The sequence below is a fragment of the Podarcis erhardii genome (assembly GCF_964252035.2).
Source record: "Podarcis erhardii genome assembly, chromosome: 6".
In the NCBI taxonomy this organism is placed as follows: domain Eukaryota; kingdom Metazoa; phylum Chordata; class Lepidosauria; order Squamata; family Lacertidae; genus Podarcis; species Podarcis erhardii.
In genome coordinates, this window is record NC_138510.1 from 46,966,406 (window position 1) to 46,978,896 (window position 12,491).

The window sequence follows — 12,491 nt, forward strand, 5'->3', positions numbered from 1 at the left end:
ATGGTAACAATACAAAATTCCTATCCTGCAGATTTCCACAAGCCAGACTCATACTAAATTAACATTTTCCAGATTGTATCAAGAAGGGGAAAAAATAATGACCACAAAGAAATGAAGGATACCCAGCAGAGGAAGTCCATGGTTTGGTCTGCACCATCAGATTTATAATATGACATCATGCTTCATCAACAATTTCCCCCAGAGGTAGAGAAGTTAAAATCTTACAAGATTTATGATTCATGTTATAGTGGAGGAAAATTATACTCCCATCGGCTTTTCAAAAACTTTTAGAAAAGCTTAAATTAGAACAAAGTTGGATATGCGCATTTCAAAGTTAGTTATGCCCAGATCAGGTTTCTAAAATAAAGGAATGTTAATGGTAAAGTCAAATGTTGTCACAACATGCTATTTTAAAGATGCACAGTAGAGGGAGCAAAAGTTGTTTTAGAAAAATTATTACAGTCATACCTCTAGTTACATACTGCTCTGGTTACGTAACTTTCAGGTTACAAACCCGGAAGTGTTTACTTCTGGGTTCGCCGCACGCGCAGAAACAATCTGCACACTACGCGCAGTAGCAGCGCTCTACTTATGGACTTTTCAGGGTGTGAACAGCACCCCAAATGGATGGCGTTCATAAGTAGAGGTACCACTGTACTACAGTTAGGCATCTCAAGGGTACGATTTTAAAGAAATCTGGCTATATGTCTTACAACTCATTCCTTCTTCCAATTATATAGTCAACCAACTGATGCAATATTATTTTTTTAAGGGTTAATTCCACCAAACATGTTTTGTGCTCGCTTGCTGGCACCCAAAGTTGTTGCCGCAGGATCACATTACACCATGGGACAGTCAAATTTGGTAGCTCTGTCCCTGCCACAGTTGAGATATGTACCCCATAGTCACAGTATGGCATTAGAAGTTAAACTGAATTTACACTAGGCAAAAAGTGAGCACTTGGGTAGTTATCTGAACTTAAGTGGAAGTTGTCGCAGCAGACACAAACCTGTATCTCTGTGTTGCCCCCGTCCAGCAGCCGTATGGCCAGGCGGATGCTCTCCTGAAAAATCTTCTCATTCTTGGTGTTCATGATGAGGTCAGACACCAGCTTGGTGGCCCCTTCTCTGTCCAGCCGGCACTGAATGGCAGCAATGACTGACCAATCCTGATCTTGGCCTGTAGGCAAAAAGAATATTAGGGGAAGAGGGAGATGGAGGCAGCCGAACAGCTTAAAAATCATAACTTAACAAATACAGGGAGGAAGGCTAATTCAATAGTTAATGTGTCACCCTCAGACATGGAAAAATACGGTGCTCCATTTAATTACTACCCTCGGGCGGTTTATGTGACTTTGGCCCAATCAAGCATAAAAAGATGCAAAAACCATTGATGCGATTAAACTGTATGAAGGGCTACATATCAGCTTAAGTAGCTGGTGATGGTGAATAATTTGTATTTGCAAATAGTATTTGCTACCTTGGCTCCTCTATCCATCAGTTTTCTCTCTGCTTGGCCAGGGATAATAAACAGCCCCCTGGTTCACAGTGATAGCTTTGAAGAGCGGAAGGTAAGGCCCAAGGCTCAGTGGTAGAGCACATCTCCTGCACATAGAAAGCCCCAGATCCAAGCTATGGCAGGGCTGAAACCATGAGAGGGCCACTGCTAGTCTGCACCAGGAAACCCTGAGCTAGATAGACCAGGAGTCTGGTCCACAGTAAGCTGTATGCAACCAACATGTGCACCTTCAAGAACATCTGAAATGCCCATCCTATATCTGTGTCCTGCACATCTGAGTGGCAGAAGATGGATTTAAGGGACTCAGAGAAGGGATGGAGAGAAAATGACACAAGAATGAGAAAGATGAAAGCCAGAACTGCAGGCCACTTACCAGTTCCAGAAGGGTCAACAATCTCCCCTTTGGAGCCAGACCTCTTGGTTTGCAGATAATTAGACAAAAGCATTTTCCTCAATGTGTTGCCCTGGCATGAGAAAGAAGTGGGAGGAACTGCTCATCACGATCATCATTATCTTTTGTATTTCAAACCATAACAAAGTTATCTGGGTGGTTTACAGTAAAAAAAGGGGGGGAGAAAGGAAAGAAATATAAAACATAAAAGCACAAAGTCAAAATTAAACAAATATTTAAAATAAACAGAACAAACAACACCCTCTATGATTAAAAACATGGATTAAAAAACTGAGAGGCCCAATAACTGGTTTAGGAGGCTTAGGTAAATAGAAAGGTATCCACCTGGCACTCAGAAGTTAACAAAGATGATGCCAGGCAATCTCATTTGAAAAGCTAATCCATAACAATGGTGCCACTACCAAAAAGGCCCCTTCCCTGAGAATTACTCCCTTACTTCATTTAGTGGAGGCACCTGGAGCAGGGCCTCCAAAGAGGATCCTAAGGTTCCAGTAGGTAAGTATGGAAGAAAGCTGACCACTGTAAGGAACAAGATGCTGGACTGCATAGACCTTTGGTTTGAGCCAGCAGAACTCCTCCTAAGTCTTGAATATTAATGATCCATTTCATTCAGGCTCTCAGTGAATGAGTTAAACTCTGTGAAAAAGCAGTGACTGGACAGTTTTTGTGTAGTTAAAAGATGCAGTGCCTTGTTATGAAGATGGGGGATCCTCTCAGAACGTGGTAAAACAGGCCTGGCTCTTTGCCCAGAAAGCCTACCAGGGAAAACAGACTGAAAAAGTGAGTTTGCTGTGGAGGTACCTTATATGTGAGCCCAAACCTCCTCAGCCACTCACCCTCTCTCCATATTTGTTCCTCTTCATCAGCATCTGCTGCAGTGTCCTCAGCACCTTAATGCAAAGCTTCTCCTCACTTTCCATCAGGTCTTTGGTGTGCTGGACCAATCTAGCAACACAAGAAGAATTCCTCTCATTTCCACTACCAGTATGCACACCCACCCACAAGGAATGTTACAAAATACCAAGGACCCTGTTCCTAACTAGACAAGTCCACAGGCCACATCAGTCTTGCCAACCAAGTCTCAAAGCCTTTAATTCTTTCATCCCAGCACTTTTTATCTCCTCCTTCCAGGAGTAAAAAGTAAAATAGGTTAAAGGACCCCTGGGTGGTTAAGTCCAGTCAAAGGCGACTATGGGGTTGCGGCACTCATCTTGCTTTCAGGCCGAGGGAGCCAACGTTTGTCCACAGACAGCTTTCTGGGTCATGTGGCCAGCATGACTAAACTGCTTCTGGCGCAACGGAACACCGTGATGGAAACCAGAGCACACGGAAACACCATTTACCTTCCCAGCGGAGCGTACCTATTTATCTACTTGCACTTTGATGTGCTTTCGAATTGCTAGGTTGGCAGGAGCTGGGACAGACCAACGGGAGCTCACTCCGTGGCGGGAATTCGAACCACCTACCTTCCAATCAGCAAGGCCAAGAAGCTCAGTGGTTTAGACCACAGTGCCACCCGCTCCCAGGAGTAGCCGGCAGGGCATGGCAGTGTTGCAGACCTGGCCTCTCAGCAGCATCACCAAGATGGCAGTACCAAGATAGGGGGGGCAGCAGGGAGGTTGAGGCAGTGTAAAAGCCCCACTCACATGCTACCCTAACCTCAATGTCACCACCAACCTGTCCCAGACCACTCTCCAGAATCTGTCTTCCAAGACCCACTTACTTGGAAAGGAAACCGCCACTTTCGCAACGCTGGTAGGCTTCTGTGCCTTCCATGAAAAGCAGTTCTGGGCGGTGCAAGACATCCACCAGGACTGAAAGTTCAGCTTCTACCAGGGGCTGCAAGCGCTCCTCCAAGGAATTGATGATCTCCTGGAAAAGCACAGTGTCGTCAGGGCAAAGCTAGATGAAATTATGCTGCAGAAGCGTGACATTGGCTTTCGTAGAAAAAGGAAGATGCAAATTTCTAGTTCTGAAGCCTGCAAAGAGAAACCTGAAAATGTGTGGGCACAGCCAGAGGGTAGGATATCAAGTATACGAAAGATCAGAGCTCCCATTTATGCAGGCTTCAGAAAGGCTGTCACCTTTTGGGCACACAGAATTGGGAGTTTCCTCAGAGTGGTGTTCAGATTTTTATTTCTGACAGAACAGCACCCTAAGCCCTTTCTTGGGGAGAAGCACACCCTGGATACCTTCCAAACAAGACCTCTTCTCAGTCCCTACCTGCAGCTTCTCAATGATGTTTTTATAGTCCCACTGGTTGGTTGTTGCTGATACCCGAGGAAAAGTGCGTGAGGCTGTCTTGTAGCTGGAGGCATTCCTCTGTGCATTGCTGATGGAGGCGCTGTTCAGCAGGGAGCTGACGTGGGCATCAAGGTCCATGGGTAACACAATGGAGCGGCTCTTGGCTGAAAGGAGAGAAGGCTTACAAACAAGGAAGGCGCCTCAAGGTACACCCAGGGAACCTGGGTGATATCCCACAGCCCTGGTTCTGGCAGATCACCCATGCCAAGCCTTCTTTGAAGAACTAGTAGACCCCATGTTGGAGACCACAGTTGGCCACCACTGACAGGAATTTCAACCATGCAAAATCTCAGGTGCCTAAACTGCAAGGAGAGAAGATCTGTAGTCCATCCAAACCAGATCACTGAAGAATGTAAGTCTGATGGCTTTTTCTCATGTTGACTTCAGGGAACAAAGCCCAGACAGTCCCCCTGACTCACTCAGCCCAAGACAGTTCCTTACCAACCATAGCCAGCGTGCGAATGCAAGCTTCTACTGAGCCCTTGTGTTGCTGCTGCAGCCAAGGACACTCCAAGAGCCTCGTGGTAGACTGGAGGAGCTGCACCACAATAGTCTGGTGGGTCTGCAAGAGAGGTGAGGCATTTAAGGGGAATGTTTCAGCACATTGCTTACACTGCTGTATCAGCTTCTGTTTGGATACAATGAGACGAGGAGACCATGAGATTAGACTATAGGTGATCCACAGATCCTGGAGCTTTTAAAAGAATGTAACAGCAGCTGGGGAGGCCTGAACAGGATCAGGGCTGTGATACTGGGGAAGGGTTAACCTTTTCCCCCCATACCATTTTCCCAAATCAAAATTGCAAAGTAGCAGTTTAACTCACAGAGGGAAACATAAAAAGTATATTTGCCCCACGAAGCTAGCAGCAGCAGGTTGGGGGGGGGGGAGGACAAATTGGATTAGGGAAAAGGTCAGGCGAAAAGGGAAATAACTTATTTATTTATACATACATACATACATACATACATACATACATACATACCCCACCCATCTGGCTGGGTTTCCCCAGCCACTCTGGGCAGCTCCCAACATAATATTAAAAACATTATAAAACATCAAACATTAAAAACTTCCCTAAACAGGGCTGCCTTCAAATGTCTTCTAAAAGTCATATAGTTGTTTATTTCCTTGATATCTGATGGGAGGGTATTCCACAGGGCGGGCGCCACTACCGACCCTCCACAGACCTGATCTGATTTTGCTGTATTTACATTTAAAAAACTAAGCAAGGTACCCAATCATGGATCTCCCACTGACTGGTCTAGTTACCCTTAGAACAGCAGCTTATCAAATCAACCTCTTACAGTGGTTTTGTTTTTCGATTCTAAACCTGAGTTGAGGATCCACTCAATTGCTGATTGCTATCCTGATTCAAGTGGGAGTGAAAGAAAGAATGATAATATAAAGTGTGCAAACTGAATCCTAATTTTTAGCTATGAAGAATATTCTACTTCTGCTTCAGCAGGTCACACTGAGCTTCTCAAATACCTTTTTAGCCGACAAAGTATAGGCCAAGCCAAGTAGCATTCACCTTATGAATGCATCTGTCCCTCAGAAGAGAAGGGAAAGGCATGCTAGAGCTGGCCTATGTAGACACAGAATTAGACTGCAAATCTTGTTCCTTATAAGTACTGGGACCAGTGACATCCTTCCCAGTTCACAATTATGGTCCTACGCTGGAACGGATTTGAGAACCTGAAGCTACCCATTTGTACCTGTAGCGAGGTGCTGTTCTCAGAGAAAGGAGAGCTGAAGAAAGCATGGATTGTGTCCAGCACCACAGTGAGTACATACTTCTCCAAAGAGGGATCTGCCAGGCGCTTCTCACGCTTCTTGCACACCTGTGGAGATGGAGATGAAAAAAGTACTTCACTTTTCAAAGCACTCCTTCAACATTATCTTAGCAATCCTAACTACAACCCTATAAGGTAGGTCAATATTATTATCCTCCCATTGCAGATAAGAGGCTGTGGCTGAGTGGCCTCCTTCAGGCCACCTAATGAGTTTGTGGCTGAGACAAGTTCTCAGTTTGAGACTCCCCAGCTCATGCTTTTAATTCCACCAGAACTGTTGAAGCAGTGGATTATAGCTCATGGGACCAAAAAAACAGAGCATGGAGATAATATTTCCAGTTAGATGAGTCCAGGTGGCATCTGTGAGACAGAAGACTGGTATCTCCTTCACTAACCCCAAAGTCAGGGAACTGTGCAGAGTTTGTCTGTACCATGAATTACCAGTATTCTGTAATAGTAGGCCCTGGCTTGGGAGTTCCTAGCCTTGGGGCATACTGCCAAGCAGGAACAAATGTGCATTGCCTACAGTCATAATGGCACAGTATAATTTGAGGAAGCAATTTCTCGTCAGACGAAACACAAGGACAATAAAACAGCGTCCTGCTTGGAGGACGGCATACCAGCTCCAGCACACTGAACAGTAATGAAGAGCCAAGACCATCTAGCTCAGCATTCTACCTTCCAGCTGGCCACATGCCAAAGGGAAGTTCACAAGCAGGGCATATCAGGGATATCTATTCCCTCCTGACAGCCTCCGGCATTTGGTAGCCAGAGGTTTACCGTCTTCAAACTCTGAAGTCATGCTGGCTATTACAGCTAATCCATTTGCAACTGAGCACAAAGAAAATACAGAGCCCTGTTTTGTTTTACAGCACCCCAAATGAAAACTGTAATCAAAAACACATTGGGTTCCATAAATTATATTTAGTGCGCCTCTGAGGTTCCTTCTGCTCATTCTTGCATTAATGCCACCCTGCCTTTTTCATCATGGCTAAGCGCCACTAATAGACCCATCCGTCACATGTGGTCACTAAATCCCATCGTTTTTGTTTTAATAAAACAGCTATTTTTGCTAATGGCCAACAAAGCACCTTCAGCAATGAATTCTACAGATGGATGAGGTGTTGTGTGACACTTCCTCCTTCCGCCAATTCTTCAGCTAACTAGCTGTTCATATAACTGCCATCAGTGAAACATCAGGCTTATGCTATGAGCAAAAGGACTTCCTTTTCACAAAGGGCAGTGGGAACCTCTCTCCCTCCTCCCATTATCCCAGCCACGCTATTTAGGTACCAACACTTGCCCTGGCCATATCAAGAGTGAAGTTCTCAAACAGCGTCCAGATGTGGTTGCTAGTATAGATCTCCTTCATCTCCACCTCTGTGTCCACGTAGCAATGGTTGACAAAGTTGACGTAAGCAATCTTCACCTGAAAGAGAAGAAGGGATGGGTCAGAAGCCCCTGCCTGGTGTGGGATGAGAAGAGGCAAGGCAAGAAACCTCCACACTTATCCTTTCAGACTTCATAGGAGCATCTTTGTTTATATTGGTACCCCCAAATGCTTCCCTGAAGCCCCATCCACATCTGTACAAGAAAACGGAAAAGGGGGATTTGAGCCCAAAAAAGGGGGATACTTCAGCATCTAAACACTCTGCTGCAAAGAGCAAAGGTGATGAAGATGCATTCTTACAACTCCATGATGAAGATTAGACTTCCTGATGGCCAAATGAAGCTTCCATAATCAGAGGAATTATGCCACCGCGTAGCAGTTATTGGAGACCAATAGCAAGAGACAAATATTGCCTTCATGCTCTGCTTGCTGGCTCTTCAGAGGCAACTGGCTGCCCAGTAGGAAGCAAGGCGCTGGTTTGATGGACCCCTGGCCTGATCCAGAAGGATGCTGCTTATTCTTACAGTGATTGGCTATAAGGTCGCCCAGTGGGTATCATGGCCAAGCAGGGAATGGTTCATTCCTGACACTATCCACCACATCACACTGGGGAATAACCATCTCACATGCATTTGAAAAGCAGATTTTCCTTTGTTTGGAATCGTGACTCTCCCTAGAAGGGCAGCAACCTGGAATACAGGAACAGCCACAAAGCCACAGCCTTTCAGTGCCTGCACCTCAAGCAGCTGCCCGCATCCTGCCCTCACCTCCGTGATGCAGTCTTCGTGAGTGACCACTCGCACCACGTCCTCCAAGGGGAGGAGAGAGGTGCACTTGATTTCTGTGTAGACATTTTTGCCTTCAGCACAGGCTGCCAGCAGATCCACCAGAGAGATGTGGTACATGAGGGGGCTGTTCTCCTCTACTCCGTCCCGGGCTGCTGTCATCATCTCCAACATGTTGGCTAAGGAGGCCTTATCGTTGTAAAACACCACCACGTCATCCCCAGCATTGGTCAGCTGTGGGAAAAAGACAAGGAGGCTAAGCAACACAGCCCAGAAAGAACAGTGGCTAATCTGTGGTGTTGCAGGACTTCAACTCCCACCGCCCCTGAACATGGGCCATGATGATTGGGAGCAATGGAGTCTGAAGCCCACAGGTTCCCCATCCCTGCTCCAAAAGGTTGGCAAACATCTGCAAAAAAATAGTCAGTTTTGAGCCCCTCTCCATCCCCACTGCACCCCTGACCAGCTGTATATAGGCTGTGGTAGAGCTAAAGAGGAGTGCCTCATCCAAAGGAGAATATAATTCTAAGGACCTGAGATACAATGAGAGGATGGCAATTTTACAACACAGCAGTCACTGTGATGGCATCTCCTGGATGGGAAAGTCCCTCTTCTTCATTGCTAATACACTAAGTGTTCTGTTTTTCTCTCTCGTATAATTTCACAATCAGTTTGAAGAATGAAGCCCAAGCTAGAAAGCTCATAGTCTCAGGCTCAATAGGGATCAAGCCATATACTTGGGTCTGAGAGATAACCTGAGAGGTAGGGTCAGCACTATAGCTAGAGGTGGAGCTCAAGATCCTGGGCCCCCAAATGATCACCCAGAAAGCAGTAGGTGATGGTGGCAGCTAAACAGTCCCTGCATCAGCACTTGGGCTGCACAAGCAAACATGCAACCCAACAAGGTTGATACTGGCATTGATGGGGACTTCCGGGATAGCGCGAACGGGTAATGGCGGACTCCCTCTGAGCTCCGGAGGGAGTCGGCTCCGCTAAGGACGGGTCTTGCCGTGCCGGCGACACGGGGACCCTTAGAAACCGCAGGCGCGGAAGCCTGCGGACATGGTGACTCGGTGGGCACCTTAAGCGCCCTCCCTGACCCGCGAAGAGCCTTTTTAAAGGCTACGGAGTGGACCGGAGAGTGGCGTGGTGCTGAGAGTCGATCGCTGCCTTGGCGGAGCGAAGCCGCGAGCCATGACCGGAGAGCGCTGTCTTTCTTCTTAAAATTTGGACTGAAAATGTAACCCGTGAGTAAAAGGAAATTTCGGCACTAAAAGTTTCTTATTTACGAATTCGAGTATGATCGGGGGGACGTGTTAAAAAGGAAGTCCGCACTCCCCCTCCCCACCAAAAGATTTAAAGCAAGGAGATAGCACCAGGTCGGAAAGACTTTGGTGCTTAAACGGAGAACTTTTATAAACTGAATTAAGAAGTAATTTGAGCAGGAGTGGAAGAAAGAGGAATTCCGGGGGTTTTGCTTTTTTAAGTTGACCCCCCCCAGACCCGGGTAGCGCCCAGTGTGGGAGCCCGAGAAACAGAATAAGGAGTTTGACAGCTGTCAAAAAGAGCTGTCAAACGACTAGCCGAAACGTGGAACTGTGTTATAACTGCTTTTCTGGATTAAATGCTACATTGAAACTGAATTGATTGAACTGATTGGAAACAAAATAATCCTTAACAACAAAGTAACTGACTGTTGGGTGAGATTCATGATGGAGATCCCTCTGGAGGGAACTGATGACATTGCAATGGCTGCTGAAGGAAAATTACTGGCAGAGATACAAAAAATGTTTTGTCTGGTGGGAACCTTGCAAAAACAGAACACAATTATGACTGAACAGTTGATGACCTTCAGTCTTAAACTTAACGACTCTGTCAATGGAACTAAACAAGTGGAAAAAAAATTTGCAGCTGCAGAAGGAGAGATAACCCTATGGGGGGAAGGAGAAAAAGAAAGAGTTCAACAAGAATGCAAACAGAAACCTGCAACTTTTGGGAATCAAAGAAACAAGGAGGATGACTATGGGATTGCAGATCTGCAGGGCCAGAGGAAGAGAGAAGCCCCTGGAATAATCAGAATATTGAATCAACAAAGAATGAACAAGTTCAATGGGGACTTCTTTCTGGGGCTGGACTTTGGGAGATTTGTTGTTTTTGGTCAAAAACTGCCTTTGTTTGATTTGGAAGAAAGAAAATATGAGGAGCTGCTGACAGAACTTCATGGAGAAGGGAAGACCAACAAAGAGGACTATAATCAAAATCGGCGGAGAGAGGCTAACTGGGGCCTGAAGGCCTCGGATGTTAGAAATCCGGGCTAAAGCTGTTGTTTATCTATTTGGATAGGGGCAAAGCGGGGGCAGGGGGGAGGGGAATTTGGGGTGGTAAAAACCTGGGATTTGGAACTGAAATATTATGATTTTAGATTTAATATTATAAAAAAAAAAAAAAAGGATGAGTTTGTGGGAGAGAAATTAGGCCGACCTTGGAGAATAGATCCAATATGGGAAAGGGAACATGTAAAATTATGATAAGTTAAAAAGGGGGAAAAGATAAATTGGAAGGAAAGAATTGAATAATTTTTAAGAGATCTAATAAATAACTTGCTGAGCTATGTAGTGAAAATGGAAGGTGGGCAGGGGAGTGCGGGGAAGTCATTGAAAGAAGGAGATGAAAATTCGGTTGTGTTTTGTTTTGTTTTGTGTTTGTTTTACCTTTGTTTTGATTTTTTTTATGTAAGTTTGTTTTGTTTTTAAAATTGAAAATTGAATAAAAATTATTTAAAAAAAAAAAAGATACTGGCATTGATGCTGGTCACCACAGCGCCTTCCTTACTTCTTTTTTAAAAAGCCATTATAGTCAGACAGCAGCTATTCAGGCCTGTGCATTGTTACAGACGCTGATGTTGTTGTTATTACCTTCCTACCACAAAATGGCACTTCTTCCCTTCCCCCCAAGGCAAGTCAGGTTTTTTCCTTCTATGAGACTGTAACTGCATGTGCCACAGGCCTGGCACTTCATTAACCCAGCCAGAAACATGCATCTTGACGCTTTCCCCCTCAAATTGCGGGAGAACTGCAAGCAGGCGATTCAGTTAGGGACTGAAGGAAGCCTACACTTGAGGCTGCCTGATTTACCCTACCAGCTTTAAACCCCAATTTCCTTACTGCTAGAACAGGACTTCCCATAATCTCCTTGTGTCGTGATCTGTACCTCACCTCCTCCCTCTTTTTGCTCAGCCAGAGAGAGAGGGAGAGGGAGAGAGAGAGAGAAAGAGAAAGAGAAAGAGAGAGAGAGAGAGAGAGAGAGAGAGAGAGAGAGAGAGAGAGATGGAGCCTCACCTCAGTCATGATCATGTCCTGGCACTTCTTGATGTACTTGCCCTCAGCCTTGATGATGGTGTGCAGGAAGTCCAGGTACTGCACGTGGCGTCCGTGGGTGGCCAGACAGTGGATGAAGTGCTGCAGCACCGTCTCGTTGATCTCAGAACACAGCTGATAGTTGTTCAGGAAGATGTGCTGCATTGTCTCTGCTTCCAGAAGCTGGCACAAAGAAGAAGGAAAGGTGAGGCCTCAGGAGGCACAGCAGGTGTCGCTCATACCTATATCTGGCCTTGATCGTTGGCTTCTTGGAACATCTTCCAATTTCTTTCTTCTGTCTGCTCAGTGTCAGATTAGGACTGGGAAGACCGAGCTCATATCCCCATTAAGCCTTCTGAGGGACGTTAGGACAGTGACAGCCTCAGGCTAACTTACCTCACAGGGTTAAAAACAGGGGAGGGATAGAGAACCATGTAACCCACCTTGAGCTCTTTGAAGTAAAGAAATAGCATAAAATAAACAAGATCCCATTTTTCACCCATAGCTTATAGGAAAGGCCTAGACAGGGTTTTCCAACTGTATCCTCACAGCAACCCTGTGAGATTAGACTGGGATAGTTTGGGCTCCATGGAGACATGGCCTCACAACCCAAGTGGGGCAATGAAACTACAAGCCTCTGTTGTAAAGTCTGTATTGGCTGAATCTGAACAGAAACAGGAGATCTACGGGAAATTATATCTTGCACGCTGCCTGCACACAACATTTCTTAGACCCCCCCCCCCCGCCTTTTATTTCACTTGCTCCTTCTTCTCTTACCCCAGGGGTGAGAAACAAGCTGAGCTGCTTATGGAGGAGGGCCTGGTTTTCTTGGTTGCCAGCACAAAACTTCTGCAGGAACTGGTGGGTTAACTTCAGGATCTCCAACATCTTGGTGTCACCCTGTTCACGGAGAATAAAAGGTAGGTCCCTGG

The 12,491-nt window shown here is 45.8% G+C and overlaps 1 protein-coding gene across 1 annotated transcript in view; it reads right to left on the bottom strand.

Moving 5' to 3' along the window:
* Window positions 1–12,491, bottom strand: part of ITPR3 (inositol 1,4,5-trisphosphate receptor type 3) — a 100,871-nt gene that overhangs the window by 22,412 nt on the left and 65,968 nt on the right. Inside the window, exons 29-39 of the mRNA XM_081866758.1 lie at window positions 12,337–12,459; window positions 11,542–11,742; window positions 8,186–8,437; window positions 7,332–7,457; window positions 5,951–6,076; window positions 4,676–4,796; window positions 4,154–4,338; window positions 3,654–3,802; window positions 2,767–2,875; window positions 1,892–1,982; window positions 1,010–1,179 (exon numbers count right to left, since the gene is read on the bottom strand). Of these exons, the coding sequence (XP_081722884.1) occupies window positions 1,010–1,179; window positions 1,892–1,982; window positions 2,767–2,875; window positions 3,654–3,802; window positions 4,154–4,338; window positions 4,676–4,796; window positions 5,951–6,076; window positions 7,332–7,457; window positions 8,186–8,437; window positions 11,542–11,742; window positions 12,337–12,459 (1,653 nt within the window). The remainder of the gene's footprint in view (window positions 1–1,009; window positions 1,180–1,891; window positions 1,983–2,766; window positions 2,876–3,653; window positions 3,803–4,153; window positions 4,339–4,675; window positions 4,797–5,950; window positions 6,077–7,331; window positions 7,458–8,185; window positions 8,438–11,541; window positions 11,743–12,336; window positions 12,460–12,491) is intronic.